The sequence below is a fragment of the Nelumbo lutea genome, chromosome 5, assembly GCF_056320005.1.
Source record: "Nelumbo lutea isolate HS-2025 chromosome 5, American lotus-T2T, whole genome shotgun sequence".
Classification (NCBI taxonomy): Eukaryota; Viridiplantae; Streptophyta; class Magnoliopsida; order Proteales; family Nelumbonaceae; genus Nelumbo; species Nelumbo lutea.
Window position 1 is genome coordinate 11,855,116 of NC_142688.1, and position 17,798 is coordinate 11,872,913.

Here is a 17,798-nt window from a genome sequence, read left to right on the forward strand (position 1 = left end):
CTATTGCTAAGATTTGTCGTGTCCTTGTGCTTAGAGAAATTTGCTCTATCCCGTTTGAGAGATATTTAAACGGGTCATAGGACCAATATAGCACATGGATGAATCGACCTGTCTTCATCGTCTTTTTCACCAGAACATCAAAATAGTCATGCTTGATCATCTGTTTCAACCTCTTCTCTATTTATTCTCCCTTTACTTTGGCCTTCTAATCCTTTTGAACCTTTTACATTTTTCCCGTCTTTCTCTTATTCCTTTTGTTTATTATGATACTTGTCCACTGTACTCATTCATTCAACATCTTTGTATTCCAAGTGATAATAGCCATTAACATATAGATTAAGAACCTTTACAAAAGTTTTCTTACTTCATGTTTAGATTTTCTTTATTCTTCGCTTACTTCACTTTTCTAAACCTTTATTAATTTAAAGATATATTTAGGCTGGGTTTGGTTTAAAAGAAAAGGGTGGGAAATCTGAGGTTTATCTATAATTCTATATATTAATAGATACCAACAGAACAGAGTTTTGAAGGTTGAGCAAATTTGTTCCTAGTTTATTCTTTATCTCCCCTAGTATTTGCTTTGTAGCGAGTATTGACACTTGAAGATTGAACTGACTGACTTGTTCTGACTCCACGTTGGGAAGAATTAATATCAATTACCATCTGCTTCGATCCTGAATGATCGAGTTCTTAAACAAGTGTTGTTGGTAGGCCGCAGGAGTCCACTGCGTGGGAACTTTGTTCCAGTGTTTTAAGATTTAGGTTTTGTTCCCTTCTCGATAAATTATTTATCTGGGTAAACATAATTATTTGGGTAAGATTTTCTTTGTTTTCCAGGAAAAATTTATTTGGATAATTGTATTTATTCATGTTTTTTATTTAAGTATTGACATTTTTCACCTACGAGATAGGTATTACCCATTAAAATAAAATTTTCCTGATTCCTACATAAATCTGAAAAAAGAACATGGAGTTCTTGGTCAATAGAAACTAAAATTCTCCCCCCCCCCTCAAAATCCAAAAAACGAACGCCCCTTTAAAAGGCCATTAAAACTTTGTCCTTTGGCTTGTGATTGACAGATTAAATCAACAGATTAAATCGTGAAGGTTTAAAAACCAGAATAAAAAGGAAAATCTAATTCGTCTGTAGTTTCATTAATCTCGACGCTCAATCAAGAGATGTATTCTAGACAAGGTCCACCATATCCTCGTAATAAAGCAGTCCATCTCTTCTTACATATATCAATTTTTAATTAGGTTCGACCATGACATTGGAAAATCTTATTATCAATCAACGGTATCACAAAAGAGATAATCAATCAGATGGTTATTTTATCAGAATCATATGCCTTTCCGCCACCACAGATTTTCACTTTTAATTAACATCACTTTTGTCACATTCTTTAATATTGCACCATTACTCCATTATTCTTAAAACAACCTCTACGTTACCTTCTTAATTAATTAATATCCAACTCTTTCTCTCACTGAGCGGCCATCAACACTACTATAAATTTGATTTGTTGGTAGCTTGTATTGAGTGGATATTCTATTTAATTATGATGGTTATATATATGCATATCTACCCATAATGATCTATAATCTTCTACATCGTAACTCTGAAAATAGTATTGAGCGGTTAGTATGAACTATGAATATGCCTGATTCAGACGGTGTTCAGTTCTGTGAGCGTTTATTGGAAAAATGTCGTTATATCAACACCATATAGACGTTAGTGTTTATTACATACAAAATAAAACAAAACAAATGTATAGTTTCACCGTTTATCAAATAAATGGTAGAAAACTGAAACACATTTTTGTGCATGTAGCATTTGGGAAAACATCAAATTTTTATTTCCCCAACATTTATTAAAACTAATTGCTGATGTGACATTTTAATGGGTATTAATCTAAGGTGGAGAGTAATGGGTATTAATCTAAGGTGCTGTTGTAAATTGTACCATCTTCCACCCACCTCAACTCTCTCTCATATAAAGTAGGGACTGCACCATCTGACTTACATATCTCACTCCTAAACAAATACCCTCCTTTTACCTCCATTCTCTTACACTTTAACAACATCATTTTACTAACTATTTTAATTGTGACAGACAAATAAAACAAAACCAAATCTGAAACAAAAATAAATTAGAATTTAAACTCACCCTATTTGCACTCTCGTGCATTTACACCATTGCAAATGTTGCACAGCAACCAACAAAGATGAGTTCTCTCATTCATATCTTGGACCAATACAATTTATTGCTTTCTTATAGGGCATCATTTTCCAAGGAAATCATTCATTTTTTCCCCTTCATTCTTGCAAACCAAATTCAATCTTGATAAGTGAGCTACTTTATCTACGAGGAGGGAATTGTAGAGTCCAAAATCCAAACTAATCACTCCATTGGGTAGTAATGGTAAAGTCTTAAAGAGTTGACTTTTAGATGGACGATTGTAGTGTGCAAATGGATGAATTAGATGCAGAAGAGTTCACTTTGGGCAAGAGGTAGTTTAAGGATGGTGTGATAGGCCTTACTTCAGAGTGGTCAAAAGGCCCAATTGTTATGTGGGCTGAAGATCCAGACCCAACCTGCCCAGGAATTAAAAAATTTTATTGCTGTACAAAGTCTAGCTCGTGATATGGCCAGGAGGCCCAGCACAAGCCCTATTACTCTGTTGTCATAATTCATGACGGCAAGACAATATTCTTTCACTAGAATTGCTCTAGACCGTCATTGTCTTTTTGTCCACATTGCTGCTTGAGTTCTGGGCCTGGGCTTTATATACAAAAATGAAAAATTCATCCTCGGCTGTTCTTGAGTGGCGCATATTCATTTTTAGGTGCTGAGCTGCCACTTGGGTTTGAGGGATCGATCCATCAGTGCTAGTGACCAGCACCATTTATTTGTTATTAGTCCTTTGCGTGAGTGTTTTCCTTTCTATTTCATGTGCATTTTGCACATATCTAACTTGTTGTCTTTGGATTGAGAAGGATTGGTGAGTTAGGGTTATCAGTAATCAAAACCGAATTGAAGCAGATCGGTTAATCGGTTGACTGGTTCAGTTAATTATCGGTTTTTCGATTGTTTATTGTTCATAATATTTATTATAGAAAAATATATAAATATATAATAAAAAACTAGAAATATATATAATATTATATTTTAAATAATAAATAATATATTATATATTATATATTTATATATAATACATATTTATTAATTTATAATGTATAGAAAATATTATATATATATAAACATATGTATACCGATTAATTCGATTAACTGAAACTGAATCAGTACCTTCGATTTTTTATAATATTGAACTGAAACCGAACTGATCGATTTAGTTAACCGAATTTTGGTTCGATTTTTCGGTTTTTTGCTCACTCCATTGGTTAGAGTGGATTAGGCTTCTGATTTGATACATTGGAGGAAAGCCCATGATGATTGTTCAAAGCCCAACCTAACCTTCAAATCACATGGGACCAGGCTCTCTCGGCTCAATCTGAAACCATCCATAGATGACCCTGAGTCTAATACGGTTCACCTTGTCAAAATTATGTTGCTATATGCTGATCTGTGCCTTCCCTTCCATATCCTTGGTGGGGATAAGGCAATCGACACAACCGCCACTGCCCACGTGATCTAGAATTGACGTGGTGTTTGATGACTGGCCCAACGTTACGAGTTGAACTGTATATGATTCAGACTCTCAAAGACTGACATAATATGATAGAAAAGGAACATTCAGTGGCCATTGTACTATGAGTATGGTAAATACCTAATTAGTTGAAGCAATTGCTTAGAAAATATTTTAAAATTTGAAAATTTCGTCCATTTGGGATCCAATGTAAAATAGGAATTTACATAAAAAAACAACTTTGGCTAATTTAAAGACTTTTACGCTTAATTTATAATTTAATAGTTTAGAATACTTTATTTTTACATTCTATTATCATAAAGAGAAAAAAAAAAAAACAGATACCCCACTTCTGTGAGAGGGGACCGGATCTGTTACTCAGCACTCTTCACACTAATCTTAACACACATGGGAATACCATATGTAGACTGTCAATGGAACAGATAATGGTCTAGCCTAATCTGGTCTATTATGAGTCCATTACTGATGCATCTGGTTTCAATCTAATCTATGAATATTTTAGATCATTTTGGACCAATCTAATTCAATGTTTAGACCATCAATTTTGTTCAAATTGGTTTCAATTTAAATTGGGTCTAATTCAAATTTGGCCTATTGAAACCCATACTTTTTGTATTCTGCCAATGGATCGGATATTGGTTCAATTTAATCCAATCCAATATAAATCTGGACCAGTTTCAATCCAATCCAATAAATATTTTAACCATTAAATCTGAATTGGTACAATTCAATATGTCTTATTGATCCATCCAATCTGTCATTCATGCAAGATGTTAAATGCAAGGCAGCAATGCACTTGTCTTTCCACTTGATTTTGTTTTAGATATTACAAAGAACACCTTGAATTTTAGACAAAATATATCACAAAATCCTGAAATTTTTACTAAAATTTCATTACAACTAAAATCACAAAATTTTCAGGATTTTGTTTGTAATCAATTTCTTTGTTGGAAAGTTGGAATAGAACAAGGGGTGATGCGGGGCACAATTTGAGTTGAAAACGGCTGCTTAACAATGCTCTGGGATTGAATTACTTCTGGAGGAGTAATTTAGATTTGCTTATAGTGACAGCAGTAATAACTGTCATTCGTCAAGAAAATTACTTAGATGGCCCACCCTTAAAAATTCTAAATTAAAAAATATTAGCTTGAATCTAATCCAATCAATTAATCAATCAATCAATCACAAATTATAGAAAAGTTGGAGAAAATTGGAATTACGCATAGTAGCTAGATTCACTTGCGTTGTGTGTGGTTTGACAGAAAATAAGAGAAAAAAAATTCCTAAGGCTGTGTTTGGTAAGAATATAAATGCAAAGTTTTGTATTTTTACAGTTCATGAAAATGCTAATTTGGTTTGATAAATTTCATATTTTTACATTGACTAATTATGAGTGCAAGGTTTGTTTTTTATTTTACTCTCGTTTTAAATGAAAATATGTTAAAAAATACAAAAATATATTATTAGTAAATGACTGCAAAACTGAACTGAAGTATAAATTTGTTTTGTTTTAGTGTCTATATTCTTACCAAACATAACCTAAGATTCAGTTTGAAAAGAGTGCAATAATGTAAATATAATAAGGTATAGTAACTTAGCTTTAAAGATTTCATTGGGGACTTTCCCTCAACTTTCTTTTGTTTCTTTTTTGAAAAGAACAAAGGTGTTAGGTGCAAGAGAAAGCCCACAAAATCAAATGAAAGAGATTTTCGTTGAGGCATGAAAGAATTTTTACACACAACGATTTCTTTTATTAGGATTGACTTTGACAACGACTTTCGAAGCCCATTGGGCCGTACAAAACGAAACGGTGTTTGGATGCGTTCCACCCTGCGTAAACCGTATCTGAAAATAGTTTCCAGTTTGGATGGGTTCCAACTCCAGCTCCCCAACCGGTTATTTTTAATGTAATTTACTAATTTATTTATTTTTCCAAATAACCAAACAAGGTCGAAACTTTCTTAAACGAAGAATGCGAGAGCCGAGGAGCGTGTGGAAAGTGCCAAACCCAAACGCACCTGATAATCAAAACAGAGATTTGTTAGTCAAATATGTGAAATAAATGGGGTCCATTTGATAGGACAGTTCATCTAACCAGAAACATGTACAGATCATGTAATACAGACTATGTACCACCATAAGTGTGGTGCTGATGGTACCATCTAATGTTTTTTCCTCAATTATTACCAGGGCTTGGATAAAATAAGTTTGCCCTCATTGCAATGGCTATGTGAGCTAATCTGTTCAATTGCCACGTGTCCAATATGGAGAGTTGAGAGGCTCAACATGGGAGATCAGAACCCCCTCTCTCTCTCTGTGTGTGTGTTAGCTAGATGGGATCTAGTCAACGGTGGACTTGATGTTGTATAGATACGACAGGTGGCAATTAAAGACAAAATATACATGGATGATAGTTGTTTCCATGAGGGCGCTTTCATTCCAGCAAAGCTCTTGTTGAAAGGCAGTCTTGTGAACGGGGTTTCCTTGAGGATTCTCTCCGAGATGGATGCAGCTTTGAAGCCCAATACGCCCCCCCCAGCCAAAAGGACAAGTATGGAGAGAAAGAGAAGAAGAAGCAGCAGCAGCTGGGCGCTCAGATTTCTCCACATGTCTCTCCAAGCAAGATATAATGCTATCAATCAAACCAGCTCATGCAATTGTTTTTATGTAATTGGCCCATATCCTGCTCTGTACAGCTTTGGCGACCCCACACCATGTCTGTTTGGGAATGGGATCTGTTTGGCGACCCCACATCCATCGTACATCGAGAACATCTTCCATGATAATATCTTATAAATATGGGAGAGGGCTTTTATTGGTGGACTTGTTTGGTTTTTTTGTTGGGTGTGTCTGCGTTTCTAGGAATTAACGTACCATTTACCACCCCCGCCCCCTTATTAGATAAAGATGTAGATAGATCATAATAGATAAATGGATAACTGGAATGAATGCTGTCAAGAACCCGAATGGATACAATGCACTGAATGAAACAAGATAAAAGCAGTTAAGTCCTTCTCTCACTTATTAAAACAGGGCTACCTTCTTATGGGATGTTGGTACTTAGTGGGACGATGCACATGGCCCTCACTCACTTCTCCTTTGTAGTTTTGACCCTCTGACCACATCTTCTTTCTTCATTCCTTTCCCACTTCTAAACCCATTGGACTCGGAGAGAGAAAGAATTTCAATGGCTTCTAGTGAGGCATGTATGCACGGTTCTTCAGGCATGACAGCCTTATCATTCGATTCGGTCTTGCCTTACCCATCTCCGATATTGACCAATATTGTCTGAAGTCATGCACGTACGTACACAGCCAAAAAGAAGAACTTGGATTTTGAAATGAACCCATTTTATAACTTAAAACGCTCTGTTCATCAAATTAATAATAAAGCTATACCTATGTATTACTATTTCCTAGTTGGGGTTTGGGGTTGGGGTCGGGCATTCCCAAAAGGTGAAAAAAAAGGATCAGAACTTGAGAAGAGAGAAAAAAAGGGAAAGGGAAAGGGAAAGGAAAAGGAAAAGGAACCCGCTAAAGAGTAAAGACGAACCCCGCAATCTGAATAGCAAATTGATGAAGTGGGTTAATGTGTTGTCATCAGTCAAGAGTAATAAGATTGAATCGACTGATTTCATAGTTTCCAATTGAATCCACAAAACGATCAAATCACCTAATGAGCGAGTCGTCATCATTAGTTCCTCACCGTCACCGTCTCCAACGTTTTCATGGACCCTTCAAATCAGATTTAACGTTTCTTAAATGCCAGGTGGCACCATACAAACGGACGCAAGGGTATGTATATTTTTATTTTGGCCATCAACATTAAATAAAAAATTAATATTGAATGGTAGAGACATCATCGTCCGTCTTTGTTCTTCTCTTCTCCTTGTTGTTCTCTTTTTTCTTTGGGGATGGATTTAGAAGTAAAAACAATCAAGACTTTCTTTCAATTTATTTAGTAGGTTTTTTACGTTGGTAAGATGTCATTATCTCAAGTACAACAAGTCCCACTTTGGAGATACTGTCGACCGTTTCAAGGGCCCACCTACTTAACTGTTAACTCCCTCGAAATGGACTTAGTTAATAGTTAATTAATTATACTAACTTCATGATATCTAATCCTTGGTTAAACACAAATTAATTAATTTAACAATATTTAATAAGAGATGCATGTAACTAAGAGAGAATAAATTAAAACGCAATAGACAATGGGTCTATTTTCATCCAGTCACGTGAGCTATTGGAAGTGAGCAATATCTGAGACATGATCCATGGTGGGTCATAGATGTTTACCCTATTAATCCAAGAAATGTGCTTCAAGAGAAAGGATAAACGAATAACTACTTAAAAGTGTTTACTGGGAAGTGGTTGGGTTGGTAGTGCAGCTGCAAATCAAAGCTTGGCTTTCTGCAATATCACGTGCTGTACTCCAGTGAATGAACTCCAAAATGGTTTCTTTTATAAAGTAGTACAAACAAGAATCTAGCCCAAGATCTCTTCTCACATGATCAAATGCTTCTCATTACACCACTTATATATGCTTACAACAAGCAAGATCCCAAGCTTAGCAATCTAATTAACCTTGATTCCATAGACATAATTTCTCTAATTATTTCCCTAAATTCCGTATTGGGGCTTGCTCTTATTAGACAGATAATCGATTCAATTTTGTTTATCTATGATTCCATTTAATGGTATCAGAGCTGGTTCAGAACACTGTACCCATTGGGTTCCTCTGTTGCTGCACAACTCTGGTTTCGTCAATAGATTTTCATGGAAGTGGGTCATGACTCATGAGGCATCCACCAATTAAATGCAAGTCGCTTGCTATTTGAATAACTTCCTCAAATACTTCTACTATGATGTAATCGTTTCAATGAAGGCAACCGCTACGTACAACCTTAATAATAGACAATAATCCAATTCTCTGGCCTTTCCCCAAAAGCTATATATCGTTGTTAGATCTGTTTGGTGAGCAAGCATTTGATATTGTTCTCAGGGCTGTACTCGATCTTGGTTTCTTGTATGTAGTACAATACCCATGTCTTAAACTAAGCTTAATCCATGCTCACTTGAACCACTAACACGAATTAAGCTTGGATTCCAAGATGGGGTAGTGGCTATGGACCGGAGCGGTTTAGGGACGACCACCAATTCAGATTTCAGACCCTAAAATTTGGACTCCCCAATTGCAGAAAGCCCTTCAAAATTCATAACCCTATTATGGAAGGGCATGAATGGGTTTTCCAGTTTTCAATTTCCAACACAAACTGAGAACATGTTAGGTACAACCTAAGTTCTTGTTATAATTGAATGCATATCTGCAGAGATATGTTAGGGTTTGGGGGGAGTAGGGACCAAAGGCTCAGCCAAACCATTTGAATCACTTGACCCACCAATAGAGTCCTTAACTGAGTATCCGATAGAGGGTTCTCTGATGTTGGGAACATGTTTAAACAACCCATGTTGCTATTGAGTTAACCGGCCCAAATGAGAGTTTGGGGCACTTCAGCTTTGTGAAGGAAGTAGCTTAACTCTTAAGGCAGAGTCCCTCCTACCTCTCTGTGTCAATGGATATTTACTGCTTTCTGCTGAGCTTATGCCTTAACTTTTGGTTGGATGGAGCAGTTTGGTCCAACCAATCTTCTGTTTGGTTACCAAATGCTCACTCAACACAATCGTTGTCTATTCATGAAATTGTTACAAAGCTGGTCTTCGATGTATTATCAACAATTTGCTTGTGTAGGCGGGGATCCGGTATTTTCTGAGTTCTTATGTAAAGAATTACAAAAGAAATTTTTTCAACAAAGATGTGAAGTAGGAATGACTGGTCTACGAAATATAAATCGGAGACTGAATCTTGATATATATCCCACAGTATTAAATTCGTCAGGATAAAGTAGGCACAACGTTGTAAGCACTGTCAATGAATACTTACAAAATTTTTTAACACCTATTTCTTAAAATACCCTCAGTCTATCCTTAAAAAAAAACAATACCCATTTTTGATAATTGTCAAAATAATCATTTAACCTGCTTAATTTGTTATGCCTACTAGATCCAGTCCTATCGGTTAATGGTGTCTGATCGACCACTGTTTCTGAGAAACAGGGCAATATTTTAGCATAGCAATGGCAGTTTCGGTAATTGCAAATTAAATGGGACACGTGTTTCTAAAAAGAGAATCACAGCGCGTGCGGCCATGGGAATAATATTTATATATATTTAAAAGGAGAGTTATCCATGAGAGATTATATTGACTGAAGAAAAATGTGGGAATTCATGCATCCCACTGGAAAAACTAGGAAGGTTTGAATCCCGACAATTCTTTTAGTAATTAGATAAAAGAAAATCGATTAAAAAGGAAAGAGCTTATTAAAAAATAGTGGTCGAACGTTCATCTTACCAATGTCCATGTCTATAAAGAGCAGCGCAACTCTGATTCTCACGTGGAATTCCCATGCATTCTTCAGCATTCTATGGCTATTAATTAATTCTTTTCGTTTTTCTCTTATAACATTGAAAACACTTAAAAAAATTTACCAAAAAAAATTAAAATAGTTAAAATAAATCATGATTAAAGCATCATTGAAAATACCAAGTACTAAGTAGTACAGAGAGAGAGAGAGAGTAAATCACAGAAGGTTTGTCAACAGATTTACTATTCAGTGGGCCGTAGTAATTTGTACGGATAGAACCAAGAACAGAACTAAAGAGGAGATAAGAGGTTTAAAGAAAATCAAAGGATCATTCTGTGCAAGGCACCCTACCTACATCACTAGAGAGTAGAGAATTAATGTAGTCTATTTTTTTTTTCCTATTTGAACTTATAATTATATTCATGCTCCTAAAGCTTCAGCTAAGCATCTGGGTAGGGCTGAAGAGTGGAACAGACTGTTGGTAGGCTTTGGCCAAGGGAAAGTAATTGGTATCAGAAACCGCCGCTGGGAACCTGAGACCGGCGGGTCTGTTGACGGCAGCTCGTTCCAGAGATTGCACTTGGGTCTTCAAGAATTTCACATAGTGAATCGCTTCATCCAACATAGAAGCCGTATCCATCTTGGTTCCTCCTGGAACAAGTCTCTGGAGGATCCTTATCCTCTCACTAATCCGTTCCCTCCTGTGCCTTGCCGCCACACTCTGTGGGTCCTTTGATATCTTCACGTTCCTCCGCTTCGGTGGCTTTATGGAATCTGGGTCAATGTGAATCGGTTGCATCGCTGCAATCCGGAAGATCATCTCCCTCATTGCCTCCATTGAATTTCTCTTCTGGGGCGAACTTGAACCTGCACCACCCAGTAGTTCGCCAGTGTTTATTAAACTTCCCGTCGCAGTATTGGATATGAGAGTGGAAGCCATTGGTTCTTGAACGGTGGCGCCACTGCCCATAAGTGATGCTCTGGCAGATGGGTTCAACAATGCATGTGAAGTAATCGGTGGGTTAATAAAGGTGGGTAGGATGGTTCCACTGCTTGTCCCAACAGAACCGCAAGATAAATCCATGGACGACGGCAATTCAGCTAATTCTGGAGAGTTTCCGCAGAATTCAGGAAACTTTTCCATCTGCATCATCGCCATCATCATCTCCAGCTGATCTTCTGTTGCAGACTTAAGCAGGTCTACATCCATGGCTTGTCACAACCCCTTTAGATATATAGCACCCGCAACAGAGAAAAACAATTAAAGAAAACAAAATAGGAGAAAGGTAAAGGCGGTGAGAGCCAAAGGAGGTGATAAAAGAAGAACTGAAACTGAAAGACGGGGACGGGCAAGGCAACGCGAAGTGAACGCGGGAGGTTCTATCTCAGCAATTGCAGGGGAAAAAACGAGAGAAGAAGAATTGGGTAAGGAGAAGGAAAGATGGAATAAAACAGAGAGAAGCTTGAGATTATCGAGAACCGACTATCATTCCAGTTGTAAGTCTATATATTTATATATAACAAGTGGTGGAATGAATATTATATTTCAAATATATAAATGCTTGTTTTTACTGTTTCGACCCCTTTTGATGTCAAGGAAAGTATCTGGGCTTTTCTTCTTTCTAGTTCTGAAGTCAATTGCTATCAAAATTATGAAATAATTACAGATGAGAGAGAGAGAGAGAGAGAGAGAGAGAGAGAGAGAGAGAGAGAGAGAGAGTTGAAGAAAATAAATAAAAGAGTAGATAATTGGTGTCTACAGGGATGATAATCACCAGAGTTTTGATCTGAACCGTCCAATAGGGAACCGGTTCTTCCAAAATCAATCAACAAGCTGACCAATACTGGAATTAATCAATTAAATTCAACCAGTTTATGAATGGGGGGGACCATGGGGCTGGGCTACAATGTATGTGGCCCACAACTGAAGAGTACTGATCACTGATGCAATGAAGTGGTTAGCATGTAATTTCAACAATTATTGGAAGTATCATCCAATCATCCATCCTCTGTGCTTTAAACGGACCTGGAAAGTTTTCTCTTTAAATCTAGAATTCACTGTTGCAATTGGTTCCTTCCAAAATAGATGTCAAAGAGAAAATCTGTGGGAAAGTTCTTAAGGACTGAAGGCCTTTTTTAAGAGTCCCCCTAGAATTGAGTGTAATGGCTCAAGAAATAGAGGAGGCCCAAAATTTCATTGTTGCAGCAGCCAATGAGACTATGAGAGAGAGAGAGAGAGAGAGAGAGAGAGAGAGAGAGAGAGAGAGGGAGGGGTTCCAAATTCCATCAAAGCAGCAGCTCATCGCTCCTTCAAAGGTTACTTAACCCCCTAAACCCCACAGTCACATGACATATGTCAGAAGGACAACCTCCAATCTAGGTACTTGACAGCTTCACCGTACGAGTTATAATATTGGTCCAATCATGATATGCCGTGTCAGCTCCGTACACGTGAATCCCACATGTCAGGGTGATGTGCCGTATCATGATTGGCCCAGTATCCTACAGTTTCCCTCGAGGATTCCAAGTGCACTGTGACAGCGAACTGTACATATATTAGCCGGAACTCGGAAGGGTAGGGTGGGGGTCCAGTAACGGAATCCGGCGATAACATATCCGAGATTCACATGTGTCAACGTGTAGTGAGAGGACAGCCACTGTATTAATGCTACTCCGATGATCCTGCATTCTGCAACTGCAGCTGTACCTCCTCTCATTGCCGGAGGACGCTTCTCGGGATGGATGAGGGTCTGACATATGGAGCAGTACTTCTGCAACTCACCAAAAATCTTCTTTTCCTGTCTACTCTTTTTTATTTTTTGGGTGAAGTTCTTTGCTTGTTTAGTTTCACTCTAAATGAGTTTTAAAGTGGTAACGCAAATTCAACTATTCAAGCGACTATCTCAAGGAATTTGGAATTGGTAGAAAACTTGGCAAATTGGAATAAATAGTTTTTCACTTTTCAGATATTGCTCGGTGTCAATTTTGGTTTTGATTTGAAGCCAAACGAGGAATCAGTAAACATGGGGAATTGGGCTCGGATCTGCTCTAAACCCCGCTTGTATACTGATTTTAGTTGTAATTTCTCTTTGAATGTTTCACACTTTCACCATCACCATGTGGTGGACCCTGCTTAGCACGTGCTTTCTATAGTACATTTTGCAGGAAGATGATCAAACTTTCCAAGTAAGGTGCAGAAGGGTACCCCTTGGAATGTGAAAAGGGGTCAATGAGAAAACGACAATAAGATGACAATTAGGGTTTTCGCTGGGCCTATCCAAGAGGTAGAGTCTATAAGCGCAATACTACGACCACCGGCCCATGACTTATAGGCTCTGTAGTCTCGTAAATCTGTGTGTATAGCACGAGTGCAATGCATATAAGAAAAGAAGAAAGAAGCCCCCATGTGAAAATGCAAAATCCACAGGCCCACAGAAACAAAGAGAAGAGATGATCATGGCCCATTATCTCATTTGTTGCTGCATCAAATGGCCCTGAAGAACATCGACTTGGAGTAGTTAAAGTTAAACAAAGGATCACTTAGATTTAGATGGTTCGTGCCAAATAAAAGCTATTCAAAGTTTTAAAGATGGGTGGGGGCAGTGATTTTGTTGGTGCAGAGATTCCGAGGCACGTTTCTAATAGCATTAGAAGAGGCTAGAGAGCGGCCAAAAACGAGGGTCGTCAGCACGGATCTACCCATCAAGATCCTATCACCAAAATGATGCCTCCAATGAGAGCATGGGTCCCTTTAGATCACCATTCACCAGCACTGCTGCCAGTGCCAGCGCCACGACCCTTTGGAATTAGGTGGTGTTTGGACCCACCCGTACACGCGCTTTGTACAGACAGATGGCCTTGCTTATAGCTAGGCTAGGTTCAGAGCCTGAACCTGGCACTCAGCTACAAGTAGTTACAGCGAGAGCTTAATAATCACTATACTATATATCTTTTGGCTCCATCACATTTACAGGCCTCTGGCCATGAGTCAATGAAGAAGATGCAATCAAATCAACTCATTTGTTATTTGATATTCTAGTGTGTTTACAGAGTTACAGAATACATGAACAGTTTTTGTGACCCAGACCCAGTTGGCTTTGGTTTTAGTTGGGCGTGATAGGATATAAAGCTGCACAACTGCACATATTGGTTTTCGACAGCTTGTGATGGGATTTTATGATCCTGATCAATGGTGTTTGAGACGTAGACTCCATGGTTGTTTGTATCTCTCACACATACAGAGATGGGTTGTGATTTGTGACACAACACAGAGGGGAAGAAAGAAAGCGAGAGGGGAGAGGGCATCTGATGTTGAGCTTTGCTGCTTTTTTTTTTCCTGCACCTACAATCTAAAATAATACATGAACCATACTACCCCCTGATTTGAGAACAGCTCAAAGATTGATGAGGAACCTCTCTCTCTCTCTTCACCCTAATAATTATTTCAATAAATAAATTTCTCTATCAAGAAGGCATGCATAAAGGGACATGTTCTCTGCAAGAAGAGGTGGGATTGGATAAAAAGAATACACGAATACAGAAGAAAGAAGATGGGATCCTGCTGTTTTGGTGGGTGTATTTTTTTTTTTTTTACTTTGAACTTAATTATCACGAGAGCACCACCTTATCTTCTCTTGCTCTTTTACTATTTTGAATAACAACCATACAGCCAATTAAATATTGACATCAATAGAAGAAACTTCACCACCTCTCCCTTCATCGGGAACTGCAGACGCATGCAAAATCATATTAAATTTATATAATTTCAGTGAGATACAGATATAGATAGCTGTGCGTAAATTATTAAACAAATCGCATTCGAAAGCGGTCCCCCAAGCCAAGCTTGGTTTGCTTTTCATCGCCAGAGCAGAGAGAGTCTAGTCTCTAGTTTCTGCTTTTTATTTTTTTTTCCTTCTTACCAAATTACTGATATGTTTTTCAACGCCTCTACAGACTACAGGCTACAGACTACGGGGAGGGATCGGTTTCTTGTTTACCCAATTGAATAGATCAATCTGTCTCACCGTAACAAGCTCAAGCTTTCAGACTGTTGGCTTTCCAACCATCGTATTTCCATCCTCACAAAGTACAGACTTACGCCTAACCCTGAAAAATACACAGAGAACAGAAATGCTTTCAATATTGGTTGGTCTGAGAAGCCATTATTGCAGCTTCCTCTTGGTCCCCCAGGGATAAGAGCTCCTTATGTCAACGGTGCACAGTCGTTGATTTCCAACGCCATGGCAAGATTAACTACACATGCACGCTTTTCGGTGCCCAGATGACTGATTCATTTTAACTGCTAGTTCTAACTAAACATGAGGATATTGACCGGTCTTGTCCAAAATTCAGATGAAATAATGAAGCTTCCTTGTATCCAAATGCAACACTTGGGATGATTAGTCTGACTACAGCCAGGATGACTTAAATTTAGTTTGGTGCAACCTCATGTGCACAATAATCCACAAGGAGTCCCACCATTTTGGGTGGGGTGAGGACTGACTGAGTGGGAACCAATGAACTAATAATAGATTAATCATCCCACAAGAATTCAGCTCCTGAATTCTCATGTAAATAAAGCCTCAAATTATTAAATTCATAGCTAGTTTTTATATCCGATGCGCAGATACAAATCTTCAGTTTGTTGGTGTGAAGTGTGAACTAACATTAATTTAATACATATTGTTTTATCAATTCAGTTTGTCAGACCAAAGCAAACAAGGCACAATGGTAATGTCTTTTAAAATTATTTTACTAATACTTTGCACAAGCAGACTGGAAGATAAGAATTTCTTGACTTGTTGAGTTGTATAAACAGTTCATAGACAATCATTGGCAAAACCCATCAAATATTTTTATGACTGAAAACCAAAGTTCGGCTGATAAGGCAAATAAGATAGGATAAGATGCTATAGTAAAGATTCTTCTCGCTAAATAACAATGAGAGAGTAATTTGCACAATAAGACAGTTTTCCATAAATCACATATCAATGATATGAGGCATAATGGGAGAATTAACAAGAACAATATCAACAGAACCGTTACTAAGAAAATTAACAGAATGATGCTATTAACAAATTAATACCATAATAAAAAGAACATAATAAAAGAAACAAACCAAGTAACCGATGCATATTATACTTATTTCAGCCTCTTTATTACTACAGATTTTAATGGAGCATTGGTAAGAAGTGAAGTTCAACAACATTTTCATTACCATCAGTGATTATGAGTGAAATTTCAGCATGTTTGAACACATAGACTTTCTGATTTCTGGTAGACAGTCCGATCAGGAAGACTTTGCACTATGGTTCCATGTTTGGCTACCATCAAAAAGCTCATTTTAATACCAAAAAAAAAAAAGAAAAGTAAAAAAAAAAGCTCATGCACAGAATGTTATGCAGGTTTGTGAACATTGCCTTCCACTTTTTTACCATTTGCAATGTGATCTTTTGGGCCAAGCTTCAACCTATCTAACTCCATTGCAGGTGCAGTAAAAGATCTATGTTGCTAAAGAGAATGCCAGAAGGATAGGTCGATGCCTATGATTCTATAAATACTGCTGCAAATCAGTGGTACTGATAGCTACTCGTTCAAATAGCATATACACCAACACAGTAGGTACTTAGTTTGTGGCCAATGTTCAGGTTTATGACAAAATGCAGTGTGTATTTATAACAAAATATAGTATAAATTGGTGCTTATTCAGGCTTCTATCAGCCCAACTGGTGCAGAATCATCAACCACAAAAAATATGCATCTAGCGACATACAAGTTTGTGCAGATACACAGCATGTCCATGAACCCCATAACGTTGGAAATTTGGTATGTGAAGTAGTAATCAAGTAAAATCAGTTACTTAGGCTCAGTTTGGAAGGAGTACAAATGCAAAAATGTAGTGTAAAACCTTATGTTTTGTATTATTTTGTATATAATTGCACTGTACTACTCTTTCCAAACTGAGCCTTAGGAGTCAGTTTCGCATTCACACCCCTTGACATCATAATGAAAGCACTTTGTTTCATCGACATCAGAAACGTTTAACTAATTATACATTAACCAAAACTTAGATATGAAGGAAAGATACCATGGTGATTTACCCCGGTTTCAGTTTTCTGGGAGATGGGAAGTTGAATAGTACAGAATGGAAGGATATATTGGACCACTCCAAACAATACAGGAATTTCTGTTTATAGATTAAATTAAGTTTTTTTTTCTTTTTTTTTTGGTAGAAAATCTAGAAAGAGTTCATGGAGATGAAACGAGTTGATGTTAGAATTCATTGGGGTGATAATCTGCAGAATTGATATTAATTTTTGTATTTCTTATAATGCATACACACTGTATTATTGCATGCTGAATGGCTTTAGGAATAGGAATCACACTCTCCATGCTGATCCTGGGCATATTAAGCAGAAGTCCTTTGATTTTGATATACCACCCACTCATACTCATAATATTGTATATTATTTAACTTCAGCCATCATCATCAACTGCAAAACCAACAAAACCAAGCAGTCTTGGCGGAATTGAGTGGCTTATTGCTTTTGTCTTTTACCGAGTAAGTTATTGAGAAGTTTTTGATCTCCTTACCGGCTAAAGTTGAAATTGGGTTGATTGCCATACCCTTGAATATCTTATTATTTCATTATTGAGGAGAGCCGGTACTTTGTGCATACAAAATGCCAAAGGTTACGACTGCATCCAGA

The 17,798-nt window shown here is 37.4% G+C and overlaps 1 protein-coding gene across 1 annotated transcript; it reads right to left on the minus strand.

The window, feature by feature from the left end:
- Positions 1-10,301: 10,301 nt before the first annotated feature.
- Positions 10,302-11,590, minus strand: LOC148850355 (uncharacterized). Its single transcript, XM_088943383.1, has one exon. The coding sequence runs from the start codon at positions 11,297-11,299 to the stop codon at positions 10,526-10,528; it is 774 nt and encodes a 257-aa protein (XP_088799509.1). The 5' UTR covers positions 11,300-11,590; the 3' UTR covers positions 10,302-10,525.
- Positions 11,591-17,798: the final 6,208 nt, after the last annotated feature.